Below are 15,989 nucleotides of genomic sequence, written 5' to 3' on the forward strand. Positions count from 1 at the left end.
CAACATCAACAATTTAAGATATGTGGATATCATCATACTACTAGCAGAAAATAGGAAGAACTCGGAAGGATGCAAGCCTGAGTCGAGCTTGAGCCCTTTTGCTGGTATTGAACTCACAACCTTGTGGATTGTGAGTGAGTGGCTGCTGTACAGGCATTTAACCACTGCTCCACCAGGTCACTATTCATGAGAACCTTCTGGATGTCCACATGGTTCTTGTGTGATTTTTTTTTCTTCCTTTAATGCCGCAACAAGGAGTTTAGACAAGTGTCCTGTTTATCTCCTGAATTTTGTTGATGACTCTTATTGCCTATAATGTTTTTATAGATTTTTGTGAGTTTTTCGGGCTATGTGGCCATGTTCTAGAAGAGTTTATTCCAGACCTTTCGCCTCTCTGCATTTTCTGAAGATGCCAGCCACAGATGCTGGCGAAACGTCAGGAATAAACTCTTCTAGAACATGGCCACATAGCCCGAAAAAACCCACAAAAATCTATGGATGCCGGCCATGAAAGCCATGACCATGTATAATATTTTTATTTCAGAATTAAAATTTCAATGACAAAAAAATCAACAAATAGGCACATTAAAGCTGAACAAATTTTATTTAGCATAGCCCTTTGTAGACTACAGCCAACTTCATCTGATGCAAGTAGCCATATCCCCCCAATGGCATTTCTTGCTTGAGTATTTATATGTATGCTTGAGTGGATGTAAGATTGTAATCAATGGAACAGAAAGGACTGAATACAAAAAGTTATGGAGAGTGATCATTATCTTAACAGTAACAAGCAGTACATTATGTTAACAAACAGCAGTTGTGTGATAACATAGACCTTCTTGTACTAATGAGCTAATTAGCACATGCAATGTGATAAAAGACCTTTGTCTCTATTCAAGCCCCAGGAGAGAAAACTGAAACTCTTGATGTTTTGCATGGGAATGTGTCTGTGAAATTCTTTTATTCAAGGAAAGCCACCTTGTGATTGGAGACAGAGGGTCCTAGGAATCTAAAAGATTTCACTCATTGCTGATTTGTTTTTAAAATTTTGCAGTTTCTAGTGTCTGATATGTTTGTTAATTGTTTTATATGGAGTAGGCAACTAAACTGTGGGCTGCAGCCACAGCCCACCCCAATGGACCACATCACCACGTAAAAATGGAATTGGAAGTAATGTGGCATCGCTTCCGTTTCATTTTCACCTGATTCTAATCCCTGTTGTTGTTGTTGTTGTTGTTGTTGCTGTTGCTGTTGCTGCTGCTGCTGCTGCTTTCAGGTATTCAGTATCATGGGAGTGGGGAGGGCAAAACTACCACTTTTCACAGCAGTTTTTATATGTTATTAAGAGCCCAAAATTACTCCCCCTCAATTTAAAGGGAGGGCTTCTGTGTGTGGACTTCAAGCAGCAATAAAAAGGGTTTGGGTGGCATGCAGACTACTCTTTCCTTATAAAAAGAGACCCAATTGTACTACAGGTAGCTCTTGGCATCCACTGTTGTTTGGTTCTAGGACTCCCATGGATACCAAAATCTATGGATGCTCAAGTCTCATTAAGTACAATGGCGTAGCAAAATGGTGTCCCTTATGTAAAATAGCAAAAACAAAATGATGTCCTTTATATAAAATTTTCAAGCTGTGTTTGGTTGAACCTGTGGATATGGAAGGCTGACTGTATATAAGATAAAGTAGGGCATTAATGACAAATGATGGCATATATTACATTGAAAAATGAGAAGGTACAGGAGCCATTGAAGTTGCAGCTGATGTTATCAGGTCCTGTAATAGTGCTGCAAGAATAGATGTGAGGACATTGTGTGACAATTGAGTGCAAGTGCTTACAACTGATCACAGGGAATACTTAATACAGTTTTGCTCAAGTAGGAGTATTTCCAGCTAAGTTGTTTTTGTTTTGTTTTGTTTACTATGGAATGAATTGCCCTGCCTTATTCACAGAATTTCATGAGAGTCCAGATGACAATCTCTTTCAGTCTTTCACCTGTCATATTTGTCCATTGCTTCTACCATCTTTTTTACTTACCATACACATTCTGTTAAGCAAGGGAATATGAAATACATGCACAGGGACGTTGGTAGTGCTAGTAGCCCTTTGTTCTGAAAGCACCCTAAATTCCTATGTGATTACCCTCTTTTGTTGTTTCCTAGGTACCTATATATGAATTGAGGAATGATGGACGGTCCAATCTACTTGGGGCACTACTGATTGCTGGACTATTTGTTATCCCTGAGGTCTGTAGTATCAATATTTCTTGGCTGGAAATGTAGGAACATGGCTTGTTAAAAAGGAAGAATTAAGTATCTTGCAGCTCACAACACAGACGAAAAACAAATATGGGTATAATGAAGCAGAAGGCATTAGTTCTTTAACAGGAAATTTGGTACCAAATTTTGTATGGTTAATTGTACTGTTCTAATCTTGTAAGCCATTCTGAGTCCCAGGTTTGGGAAAAGGGCAGGATATAAATAAATATAATAATAAATATAATAATACCGAAAGCAGAAATAACATGGAATATATAGGGTTAGGTTCCTACATCACCAAAAAGAGGGGTTTGACACGTTTCAGCAAACTTTTTATTCAGAACTAACAAAGCACACATGTAAAATAAAATAACCAAGTCAGGTAAGCTTTGCATATGTTTAAAACAACAACACGTTTTGAACACTGTAGAAACCACATGGAAGCTCATTTGAAAAGGCATGTAGGGGTAATTTTTTTCCCTTTTAGCAGCCTTCAGTTTTCTTGATTTCAGCTTTGGTGTGCAGACATGTAGATCTGTGCTTTCTTAACATGACGAGGGTATGTAGTGAGGCAAGATGATCTGCTTTCCATTTTCTTCCCACTGTTTTGCTGTTAATGCGTGTTCAGTAAGGGATTCTGGAGACAGCTGCTGTTTACTTTGCCTGTTGTAGGCAGGAACACATAGATACAAAGGGATCAGCTAGAGTAGAATTCCATTCTTACTTAGTTCAAGCTCAGTGGCATTGTTTACTGCAGAAATGCTGCTGCAACCCACCAATGAAAGTTATTGTTTCTCCAGCCCTCCTTTACTATCCTTCAACTGCTGGTGCTGCTGAACACTTCCAGCTAGACAGAGGAAAAGGAAGGGACAGGAGGAGGGGAACTGGAGATATGAAAGATTTTGTACAAAAGGAGCATCTTTGTCAGAAGCTTTCTTAACTGAGGTATTATTGAACAGCTAAAAGCAATGAGTGTCGTAAAATGTTTGTAAAACCCACAATTAAATAAAATAGCCTATTAAAACAGAACGAACCTAACATAGCTTAAAATCATGTAAAACATAACAATAGGAATGAAAGAATGACAGACCCCTTGCCCCATTAAAAGATATTTCTGCTACTACCAGTGAATAGCCAAAATTCTGTTTAAATAAAAATATTTTTGCTGGCTGTAGGAGGGAGAACAGAGAGGAGGCCAGCCTAGCCTTCTGTAGATAAATGCAATGGGCCCACAATTGAGAACACGAACACTTCTCCATGGGAATGTTTTTTTCCCCCCAATCTCTGTAAAAAAAATTTTTTAACATGCATCACTGTCTAGTTATATTACAACAACTTTGTAAAGCAGATCAGTATCATTATCTTCTGTACTCCAGATACGGGCATTAAAACTTTGTTAATTATCCTTTTCCCCCTTAATGGAGCCAGCAGCTTAACTTAAGACACTGAATTCCACCATATTTTGTCCCTGATGTGATTAACCTGTTAATATTCTGATAATTATGATAATTTAGTGTGTGAGAAACATTACAGTTTTTCACAGTTGCTGGCTAGTTAGGTTGAACAGAGTGTGGTTTGTTTGGAACTGATCACCTACCAGCCCTAACTGAGACATACTTTATCTTGCAGGTGTGCCTCTACTTTCACCATAAACTCTATCGGGGAAATAGGGTGACCAAGGTGGACACAGGCAGTTTTGATGCTTTCTCTTCCCCTAATCTTCCTCCTCTGGCAAATGCGGAAGTGGATATAAAAAGTAAGTAGCATGAAGTTGCTGTAGCTCTGGATGCCCCCCTGAGAGTAACTTAATTCTTGAACTATTTTAGTGTTTAGCAGGCTAATTTGTGGCCTAATTTAGAATTGTTTTAAATTTAGAATTATTTTTAAAACTGACCTGGTTTTAAGATCATGCAATAATGTCAAGGAATTGATTTATATAAAGTTTCCTAACAGCTTCATTATGTTCTTTCAAGTGGACGTCAGTGGGACACTTGTGAATAACATGGTATCCTGGGAGATTCCTTTGACAGGCCTTTCCTTTGCATCACATACCCTCCAACTGTACTGATTTGGCACTACAGTCCTGATTAATCCCCTGTTGTCCCTCTTTTTCAGCTGATTTTAAAATGTCCCAGTTTCTCTCTCCAACTTAAGGACAGTTAACAACAGCAACAAAGGTGACCCTATCTTTGGGTTTTCTTGGCAAGATTTGTTCAGAGGTTTGCCACTGCCTTTCCCTGAGGTTGAGAGTATGTTATTATTATTAACCTTTATTTATTAGGCGCTGTAAATTTACACAGCGCTGTACATACAATCTTTTTAATTGGACGGTTCCCTGCCCACAGGCTTACAGTCTAAAAAGACATGACACAAAGGGAGTGGTGGTGGGGAAGGGGCCTCTCTAGTAGGATAATACATATAAAATACATAGCAATATAGGAAATGATTCAATAAAACAGGCACCAAAAGAACATCAAATAGTAAGCGACAATTATGCAATGCCTGGGAAGGCTTCTCTGAACAGGATGGTCTTCAACTCCGTTTTGAAGCTGGTTAAAGAAGTGATGGCTCTTGCTCGCGGGGGAAGAAGGTTCCAGGAGTGAGGGGCAGTGACTTGCCCAAGGTCACCCAGTGGGTTCCATGGCTGAACTGAGAATCAAACCCTGGTCTCCAGAGCCATAGTCCAATACTCAAACCACTACACCATGCTGGCTGTCTGGAATGTAATGAGGCGACTATAATAAGAAAGTTGAAGAAGCCCTGCAGGGGACAGCAAGCTTATAGGGGACTGGCACAATGGAAGAAGAGGTTTTCTTTTTCATCCACATGTCAAAATAATGGGTTTTTTACTATTGTAACTAGAACTAGAAACAGAGTATTTTTTAAGGCCCATCCCAAGATTTAACGCCCCCATACAAATATATAATTATTTCCCTGAGCCAGTGGGAGTGCTAAAGGCTCCTGCAAGAAGGGATAAGTGTGTCAAGAAGTTGCTGGAGATTGTGGTATTTTTGTTACAGTTTTCAGGGGTTTTTTTTAAAATAAAAAAAAACCCCAGATTTTATTTAAAATCTATATTATTTTCTGGCAATAACTCTTAACATTTTATTCCTACCCTCAAGTGGGTTTCTTTTTAGTTCCAAGACTAATCAAAACAATATATTTCCTTCTTTATTTTAATTTTTTTAGAAATCCAGTACTATAGAGCATCAACTACCCCTTTTGTACTATAACTCTGATCAGAAGTTTGCCTTTATCTTCCTGTAAGGCTGAGAAAGTGTTACTTGCCCAAGGTCACCCAGTGGGCTTCCATGGCTGAACAGAGATTGTACCACTTTCTGCAGAGTCATAGTCAATGCTCAAACCAGCAAAACCAAAGTAGCGTTGCCATCAGAACTCATAAACGTTTAGACCATTCTGGAAGAATCCTAAGAATTCCTATGTACCAGGGGTAGAAAAGTGTGCCACACTCAAGGAAGTATTTGTATTTGCAGACTCAAATATGTTTCACAGATAATACAATTACTTTATCATAAGGAATCTCACTTGACTCTTATTTGCTGGCTTTGGCATTAATCTATGGCAAGAGCCCTGGTCATTAACATCCCTACCCATATGTTGCAAACTCAGGGCTGTGGCTTCCATTATTGCATCAATCCATCTGTAATGCCATCTTCCTCTTTTCCAACTGCTTGCCATTTTTCCCAGCATTGATGTCTTTTCCAATGAGTCATGCTGTCTCATAATTTTTAGCCTCAGTTGAATCATTTTGGCTTCTAATGAAAGTTTAGGTTTGATTTGCTTTAGGATCCATTTATTTTTATTTTTCACATATCATGGTGTCCGTAGCTTTCTTCTTGGGTGGAAATTGTCTTGTTATTGTTGTTGTGTGTCTTCAAGTCATTTCAGTGTTGCCAACAAGCCTCGAAGATATTCTCCGGAATGTTTTACCAAAATCCCTGGAATTCCCCAATATTTACCAGAATATTCAGTCAAAATTTCCGGGGGGAAAATTAATTAAATTCCCCAGATTCTGGGGAATTCCCCAGAAATTGGCAACGCTGTTTCTGTTTTACAGTGACCCTAAAGTTAATCCATCAATGGGGGGGGGGGGGTTCTTGGCAAGATTTGTTCAAGGGTGGTTTGCCTTTGCCTTCCTCTGACTTTGCCCAAGGGCACCCAGTGGGTTTCCATTGCTGTGTTGGGATTCAAACCCTGGTCTCCAGAGTCATAATCCAACACTCAGACCACTACATCACCCTGGCTTGCAGGGATTTTCTATGTCACTGTCTGAAGAAAGGCCACTGTTGAAGTCAACCTACTGACAGGTAGAATTTCATTCCACCTTCTCTGCATCATATTTTCCCCAAACCTGAGAGGGAGTTCACCAGGCAGGTCCAGTTCCATCAGGACTAGCCTGAAGGAAGGAGACTCCACCCTCTATAACTGTCATCTGCCGGCCTGAGAGGGAGTTCACCAGGTAGGTCCAGCTCCATCAGGGCTAGCCAGAAGGAAGGAGACTCCGCCTTCCATAACTGCCATCCACCGGCCTGAGAGGGAGTTCACCAGGCAGGTCCAGCTCCATCAGGGCTAGCCTGGAAGAAGGAAGAGCCCTCCCTCCAATCCATCTGCCTTGGTCCAGGCCTCAGAGGGAGAGAAGAACCACTGGACCTCATCCCCTTTCCCTCCACCATTCCCTTCTCCTTTTGTTTCGTGTCTTTTAGATTGTAAGCCTGAGGGCAGGGGACTGTCTGATTAAAAATAATAATTGTAAGACGCTCTGAGAGCCATTAGGGCTGAAGGGCGGGATATAAATACCTAAATAAAATAAATAAATCATGAACCCTTTTTGTCCCACTGGTTGTGGGGGGTGGGGTGGGGAAATACCTCATATTACAAAATTTGATTGATTTGAGGATATACATATATTTTTGTGTCTCGAGGATTTTTATGTTTATAGAATAAAAATTGTAAATGGCAAATGAGTAAAAGTTGGGAACCTTTGCTGGCATGTGTATGTCACTCTACACATGTGGGGTGAAGAATCTGCCGCAGTGCAACAGACATATTTTGCTAACAGTGGCAGAAGTGGAATTGGACGTACAGCAGCATTGTGCATTGTAACTGCGTGTTATGGTTGTATATGGCACATTGAGGTTACACATTATGCATTCCATTATGGCACCGTCATTGCCATGTGTTGCACAATACTGCTGTTCTGCACAGGAATTGCACTGTGCTGGTATGCTGTATCTTCACATGCAAACATTTGTGCTATATTAGTGGATTCAAACTGTAGCAAAAGAGATTCTATCTAAACATTAGGAAGAACTTCCTGGCGGTAAGAGTTGTTCTACAGTGGAATACACTGCCTCAGAGTGTGGTGGAGTCTCCTTCTTTGGAGGTTTTTAAACAGAGGCTGGCTAGCCATCGGCTGGGAGTGCTTGGATTGTGTATTTATGCATGGCAGGGGACTGGATTGGATGGCCCTTGTGGTCTTCCAGGTCTATGATTCCAGGAGTCTTTGATTGTAAGGGGATGTTAGACTGCTGACATTATTTATTATTGTGCAGGTGACAATGTTCTAGAAAGGAAAACAAAGGAGATTGAAAAACCACCGGATAAGCCCAGATTGCATACAGGCTGCATGCGGGAGAATGTGATAAGACCCATCTTTGAAATTAAATGTGCGTGTATCCTGCTGGGAAAAAGATGGGATAAGGTGCACGCAATAATCTTCTACACATGGCCTTGCAAATGGTGGCAGAGTACACCTCCTAGAATTATTTCCATTGCCTATGCTGGTTAGAATAATTGAGAATTCTGGTCCATCTGCATTGGAGAACCACACACTGCCCATCCCTGCCCTAGAAGAATTGCACATTACTGTAGATATACATCTGTGTAAATTCTGCAGTTAAAAAATTAACATGAAGACTACTAGTATCCCTTATGTCTGCATATTTGTTTTTTTGGGGAGTGGGTTGTTTTTTTAATGTTACTGAGTACTTGTCCTCTCCCAAGCTCATAGACTCTCCTTTTTCTCTTCTCTGCTTTCTTTCTTTCTCAAAGTTGACTGGGGAATTGTATGGCGAGCCACTACCACAAAGAAGTTTAAGGTCCACACCGATATGAATAGGAATGTGGGGTTGCTGAGGATCTTCCCAGGAATTACTGCTACTACTGTATGTGGTCCAGTAAAACATGAACAAAGCTATGTTAAATAAACTACCAACCATAATTTCACAGTTGGCCACCAGTCATTATCTCAATTGTACATTTCAAAACCAAAGGAAAACATGCAGAGAGCATTTATGCAAATAGACCAATATGTTTGGCTTTAAAAAATGCTTGTAATGATCAGCATATCTTTTTTCAAAAATTAATTCTGTCATTTGATTAATGCTGAATGCAAGTTAAGTCTCCCTTATCCAGAATTTCAAAATCTGAACCAAAAGTTTTCTTTTGGGTGACTGAGACAGTGACACCTTTGCTCTCTGGTGGTTCAGTATACACCAACTTTGTTTTAAAATTATTTAAAATGTTGTGTAAAATAACTTTCAAGCTATGTGTATGAGGTGTATATGAAACACAAATGAATTTTGTGTTTAGACTGGGGTTCCATCTCCAAGATATATCTCACTATGTACATATGTGGAAATATAGGGATTCCAAAATCCAAAAATATATGAAATCCAAACATCTTGGATTTCAAGTATTTGGGATAAGGGAGACTCAACCTTTAATATCAGAAATTTTTTGTAGGCAACATTTTACTTTTTCTCTTTTCTGTTCATAAATCATAATATCTTTGTCCTTCCTCACCTTTTGGTTCCATATTGAAACTCATAACCTTCCCCAACATCCACCATTTGCAGTGACTGTGAAACTTAACGTGAAGGAAATTGAAGGGTTGATTACATATAAACTTACTGATGGACTGAGCCCTGAGCATTCAAACATATGTGCCCCAGTACTGTGTTAGACTCTCTTCTCCTGCTTACCTACAGATCAGTGACTTATGCCATGTATGTTTTATGTATGATTTATTGTCTACTTAAATATATATATTTTATTTGTGAGTAAGATTTTAAAAAAAAAAGCAGAGTAGACTGCAAGGATACAATGAATAGTTATTTCTAGCGTTAAAGGCATTGATAAAGAAACAATTATATTCTTATGTATAGCCTGAGTACAAAGTGCAAAAGCAGGCTTAATGCTGAACAAAAAGAAAACAAAAATAATGACCATGGAAGAAATGCATAAAGTCAACTTATTAGAATGGAGAAATTAAAATAAACAGTTCCTGTATCTAGGATCAAACCTAGATCAGAATGGCGACTGCAGCCAAGAAATAAGAAGAAGACTAGAAATACGAAGGGTGGTGATGAAAGTACTAGAAAAGATCCGAAAGAGCAAAGACATACAACTGAGTACCAAATTCAGAATTGTCCAAGCCATAGTATTTCCCACCACCATGTATGGATGTGAGAGATGGAGAATGAAAAAAAAAAACCATTTAAAAAAACCCTAATTTGAGATGTGATGCAGGAGAGGAGTGCTGAAGATACTGTGGACAGCTAAAAGGACAAGCAAATTTGCCCTAGAACAGATCAAACCAGAACTCTCCCTGGAAACCAAAATGACGAAACTGTGGTATCATATTTTTGCCACATCATAAGAAGACACCACTCACTGGAAAAAAACAATAATGCTAGGAAAGGTTGAGGGCAGTAAAAAGAGAGGAAGACCATATGCCAGATGGCTAGACTCAGTTAGGGAGGTCATCAACATGAGCAACTGCTATTCCAGAGCAGTGGAGGACAGGGAAGGCTTGGAGATGTCTCATCCAAAGGGTCGCCATAAGTTGGGGCTGATTTGAGGGCAGTTAACAACAACAAAGTCTGAGTACTCATTTTTCTTATGTAAACGTAAAACATTAACATTAATTCTAGAAGGGAACTATGTAGCAATGGATATCTAGAGCTTCCATCTTAATTTGGTTCAGACAGGACAATACAGGGTACTGATACGAATATGCCATACATTTGTGTAACTATCTCAACATGTATCCACCTCTGCTGTTTCATTAATGCCATTGTCTCAATAGGTGAGGGCATTCCTCCAGCATCCGATGGAAGGGATAGTACTGGAAACGTATGGCTGTGGCAATGCCCCAAACAACCGTCCTGATTTGCTAGAAGAGTTGAGGCAAGCGACAGAGAGGAATGTGGTGATCCTAAACTGCACACAGTGTTTGCGAGGCTCTGTGGCTCCAACCTACGCAACTGGACAGGTGAAGGAAGTGAAATGTTCAGTAATTTTTTCAGTAACAGCATAGACTGTGCTGTTTACTCTACTAATAACCTAGTAAACAAACCTAATTAAGCTTACAACAACTGAATACAAGGCTGTGTCTGCAGAAATAGCAAGTAGACAGGCACAGTGTAGGAAAGTAAAGGTTTTAAAAATCAGCATTTAATTTTTGTGCCACCTTTCTCCCAGAAAGAGACCCAAGGTGGCTCACAAATAAAAACAGTTTAAATACTGTACATATTACCATAAAAACAATTAAAAACATCAAATAAAAACAATATAAAATTACATACATTAAAAAATACAATATCCACCCCATATAAGAAATACCCCATATAAAAGCCATCCTATGATTATATATAAAAAGCCTGCCTCAACAAAACCGTTTTTGCTTGTCAGTTAAAGTCAAGGAGAGAGAGGGTTAGCCTAGCTTCCTGTGGAAGGAAGCCCCGGAGTGTGGGAGCAGCCACTGAGAAGGTTCTCTCTGGTGTCCTCACCAAGCGAGCCTGGGATGGTGGTGGTCCCAAGAGAAAGCCTTCTCCTCAAGATATTAGGGCTCTAACAGGTTTGAATGGGGAGATACGGTCTCTCAAATAGTCTGGACCTAAGGCATATAAGGTTTTATAGGTCAGGACCAGCACTTTGAATTATGCCAAGAAATGAACCAGTAGCCAGTGAAGCTGTTGCAACAAGGGAGTTATATATTCCTTATAATTGACCCCAGTCAGCATTCTAGCTGGAGCATTTTGCATCCGCTCAAGTTTCCAAAGGCTGCCTCACGTAGAGTGCACTACAGTTGCCCAAAATACACAAATACAAACATTTTTTAGGCAAAAGGAACTTGAAGGTCACAATTCTAGTGGCATCCAGGAGTTATTAGTCTTTGTCATCTTGCCGTTTCTGAGGCCCCTAGATCTTTAAAAAAAACACAAAAAGATCGAAACAGACCAAAATAGATATCTGTAATGACCAAAACATAATTTCCAGTTTTGTGCAAATGATAGGATGGGGCTCCAGGCTTTGGAACTCTTTTCAAGGGAAACTAAGATGGCCCCTTTCTTATTGTCCAAGCAGGCAAGGACCTTTTGTTCAGGCCTTTTTTATGCATGTTTTTAATATACTTATAACTAGTAATCACCTTTGTCATGCTACATGATGAAAATCTGGGAGGTGGGAAGCTAGGGGCATTGGGAGACTTTTATAAACCTCTGTTCTAGGTTGTGAAGAATTTGTATGGAGTTATAGAAATCTGGTCTGGAGGAAAAGCTATTGAGAATTATTTAGCTAGTGAAGACTCTCTTGCCTATTAGGGATGATCATTAAGGATAACCAATGAGAGGCAGTGTAGTGTAATGGTTTGAAAGTTGGAGTATGATTCTGGGAGACCAGGATTTGAATCCCTGCTTGGTCTTACACTGGGTGGCATTGGGCAAGTCACTTTCTCTCGTCTTCAGTGAGCTGCAATGGCCATCCCCCTCTGAACAAATCTTGCCATGGAAACCTCATGATAGGTTCACCTTAGGATCCCCATAAATCAGAAATGACTTGAATGAACACAACAACAACAGAATTAAAAATGTTTAATCTAGATGCATTTAACTAAGTTTAGTTTTAAAAATGGCATCTAATTCTTTGGTAAATAATTCTTTTAATACATATTTCAGTTTCATCCATCTTATCTCTAGTGGTGGTATCAGCCCTATGCTTTCATCAACCTACCAAATTTCTAAGAAGTACAGAGGGCTGATTTTTGGTAGCGGCAAGTACATTTTTTATTGTGAAGACAGGTTTGGAGCAGGGATAAATAGAAAAGAACAAATTTGGTATCACAAATCATAGGATAAACCACATTTGTGTTTCATTACTGTTGTTCTACAGCCAATTAGGTTAATCATGCCCAACATTTTACTACATAAAATTTTGTTATTTCTAGGACCTTGCTCATGTTGGAGTAATTTCAGGAGGGGACATGACACCTGAAGCATCTTTGGCAAAGCTCTCATATGTGTTGGCCCAAAGTCAACTTACTTGGAAGGAAAAGAAGCAGGTAAAGCATGCAAATTTCAGGTGGTTTTTTTTTTAAATTTTAGGTTCAAATTACAGTTTGACTTCTGTTTCTTTGGAAGGTAGATTTGGCCATTGTGCCTTAATTCTATCCCAATTCGATTTCTGTAATGAGTTCTGCAAGAGACAGTCTAGTATACTGGTTCCAGGATTGAACTATGACCCTGAAGACTAGGATTCGATTCCCTGCTTGGCCATGGAAAGCCACTGGGTGACCTTGGGCAGGGCACACACTCTCAGCCCCAGAAAACCTGTGATAGGTTCACCATAGGGTCACCATAAGTCAGAAATGACTTAAAGGCACACAGCAACAACAACATGTTCTTATGAAGTATTCAGAGGCTAGAACTACAGTGGACCCTTGTTATCCGCTGGGGTTTGGTTCCAGGAACCCCTGTGAATAACAAAACCCATGTATGCTCAAGTCCCATTAACTACAATGGCATAGCAAAATGGTGTCCCTTATATAAAATGGGAAAATCAAGATTTGATACTTGAAATTTATACTTTTAAAAAATATTTTCAAGCCATGGATGCTTGAATCCATGTATAAAAAATCCGCGGATAAGAAGGGCCAACTGTACAAAATTTGGAGGCTAGTCTGTCTGGGGTTCACTTTAGACAAGCAACAGCACTTACATTTCTATACTGCTTCATGGTGAATTCAGCACTCTCTAAGAGGTTTCCAGTCTGTAAGCCAATTGGCCCCAGCAAGCTGGGTACTCATTTTACTGACCTATGAAAGGATGAGTCAACCGTGGAGCCCCTGAGAACAAACTCACGGCAACCTTGTGGCTGCAGTACCAAGATTTAACCACTGCACCACCAGGGCTCCTGGTTTTGCTTAAATGGCTTGAGGCCAGGTTAACTGAAATGCTGACATATTAGCCAAAAATGTGAAATCTCAGTGGAGGCTCCTGCCATACCCCCACATTTGGTGCACAGTTAAGATGCCTGGCTTTTAGGCTTTCTCCTGGCTGCACTTTGTAATGCAATATGTATACAGGATGCACTGCACAAATGATAAAAACAAGAGCTCTTGAATGAATTTAGTGAATTTTGGAATCATGGTGAATTCATGCAGCTTAAGGGCAAACAAAGTATTTTTTAAATTACATGATATTCTTTTCTTTTCTTGTTTTCCAATGAAGTTTTGATCTCTTTCACACAATCTGTCTGCTTTCCATCCCCAGATGCTGTGTGACAATCTCAGAGGTGAAATGTCTTCTATGTTCACAGGAAACCAGAGCTCCTTAAGTAACAGCATCTTTATCAAAGTGATGACCAAATTTATAAGTCTTAACTGCAAAGAGGTAAACACAGAGATCAAACTTATGCATGTATAAACCTAAGCTGAAAACTTGCTTATTCTGTAAAATTATACTGATAGTGACGAAAGGAAATTAAAATGAATTTTCCCAATCTTTGTCATTCCTGTACTTGTTTTAAAATCATATTATCTTTGTGATTCTGTAATAAATTAAATCAATCTCACTCCATTTATCTGGGTATATTTCATCAATGTATTTATAGATACATTGTATATATGTATGTATGTATTTATATTATATTTATATAATATTGCATTTCTTTAACTATACATATACAGATATTGTGTGTGTGTGTGTGTGTGTGTGTGTGTGTTCATGCAATCAGTATTTTCAAACTTTTTGGGTTTTTTTAGGAGCTTGGAGCTTTGATCCCATCTTTGGCTTGTGCTGCTGCTAAAACTGGAGACATGGATGCACTGAAAGCCATTGAAGAAGTGGTAAATATATATTTGAAGCTTGTTCAGAACAATGATACCATTCAGATGTGTAAGAGTAACCTTGCTGTACTGGTTGGGCTAAAAGTCCTTGGGGCACAGATCAATGCTTGGATAAGGTTCAGTTGCAACTACTCAGTGATACAGCCCCACACAATGTAACCCAACTTTCCCCAACCTGGCACACTCCAAGTGGCCTACAATGTTTACTATCTTCAGGCAGCAGTGATGGTGGAGAACATAGTCCAACGTATTTTTGGATTGCAGGACGTTAAAGGGCAGCTTGTCTGCTCTGTTTTGTAGCAGCTTTCTAAGGTTTTAAGTGGAGGTGTTTTCCAGGGCAGATGTTGTTTTATCTCTAGAATTGTCTTATACTGAGCCTGTGATGTTTACATATTCTCCAACATTTCATAGATGAAAGGTAGATAAAACATGTGGCCAAGTGACATCAGAGTGTGGTCAAGATGGCAGAAGTTATTAATGAGGAAGAACACACAAGCTAGGAGAACCTACACACTTTGCATTTGCCTGAGTCCACTGGAAAGAGCAAACCTCTTCCTCTTCCTCTTCTCCCCACTGAGTTAACTGAATGCAAACAATTTTTGCACTTTGAACTGAGTTTGCAGCAATGGAAGTAAGCTGAGGGCAAAGTGGGAAGAGGAGAGAGAAATGGGGGCATTTTAAAAGCAGCTGAAAAAGTTAGAAAATGGAGGATTAATTGGGACTGTTGCTGTCAAATCAAGACAATTGGAGGATATGCATTTATAGCCTCTGTCATTAAGCTGACAGCTAAAATAGATGTGAGAGGAAAACAAAAGTAACATTTGGGATACAACCTGAAGTCTTTGGGGGGAGACAAGGTAAGGCAGGAAGAGAACAAGCTCTGGAAAGTGGTTTTCTGTAGATTTGATGTGGAATAATGAGTTTCGTTCTCTGTATGGAATTTTAGGCTCTCCCTACATCTGTACCGATTAAGTTCAGTTCATCTTTATTATGGTCATAGACCAGCACAGGTAAAAAGGGGATACAGAATAGAAGAAGGCAAAACAAGGTAAAAAACAAAGGTTAAAAACAGTATTTAAAGTATTCTTTTAGATTCCAGTATAGCAAGACAAGATTGGTACTAGCCTACTGTACAGGTCATTGCTTGATGAATTTTAAATGCAGCTGCACAGAATCTGGCAACATTATAGAATATATCAGGGTTGATGTCCAAAAGCAACATAAAAGTGTAAAATTGACTGGTGTGTCCTTGGTATTTATGCAACAGAGATGAAATAAGACTGTGGCAGATGTCCCTGTAGTATAGGCACTGGAGTAGTACATGCTCTTTTGTCTCTGTTTGGCCAGAGTCACAGGGGATTAGTTTGACTGAAAAGAGGAATTTATTATATCATTCTTCAGAGATTGCTGAGGGAAGGGCTGTACTGATTCTGTATAGTAAATAAACTCAACTATTATACAATGCCATATAGGAAGGGATCCTGGAGCTCAGGTAATTGAGTCTATCTGAACACATGTTAAGTCGTAATACAGTGGGCCTTTGGTATCTGGTGGGGTTTGGTTCAAGGACCCTTCATGGTTA

The 15,989-nt window shown here is 39.4% G+C and overlaps 1 protein-coding gene across 3 annotated transcripts in view; it reads left to right on the plus strand.

Moving 5' to 3' along the window:
• LOC121936741 (60 kDa lysophospholipase-like) overlaps nucleotides 1-15,989 on the plus strand; it is a 35,541-nt gene that overhangs the window by 8,180 nt on the left and 11,372 nt on the right. For all 3 annotated transcript variants that reach the window (XM_042479286.1, XM_042479293.1, XM_042479301.1), the window contains exons 5-11: nucleotides 2,164-2,247; nucleotides 3,889-4,015; nucleotides 8,332-8,444; nucleotides 10,370-10,555; nucleotides 12,509-12,622; nucleotides 13,833-13,952; nucleotides 14,324-14,407. In XM_042479286.1, coding sequence (XP_042335220.1) covers nucleotides 2,164-2,247; nucleotides 3,889-4,015; nucleotides 8,332-8,444; nucleotides 10,370-10,555; nucleotides 12,509-12,622; nucleotides 13,833-13,952; nucleotides 14,324-14,407 — 828 coding nt within the window. The remainder of the gene's footprint in view (nucleotides 1-2,163; nucleotides 2,248-3,888; nucleotides 4,016-8,331; nucleotides 8,445-10,369; nucleotides 10,556-12,508; nucleotides 12,623-13,832; nucleotides 13,953-14,323; nucleotides 14,408-15,989) is intronic.

Source organism: Sceloporus undulatus, chromosome 1 (genome assembly GCF_019175285.1).
Source record: "Sceloporus undulatus isolate JIND9_A2432 ecotype Alabama chromosome 1, SceUnd_v1.1, whole genome shotgun sequence".
Classification (NCBI taxonomy): Eukaryota; Metazoa; Chordata; class Lepidosauria; order Squamata; family Phrynosomatidae; genus Sceloporus; species Sceloporus undulatus.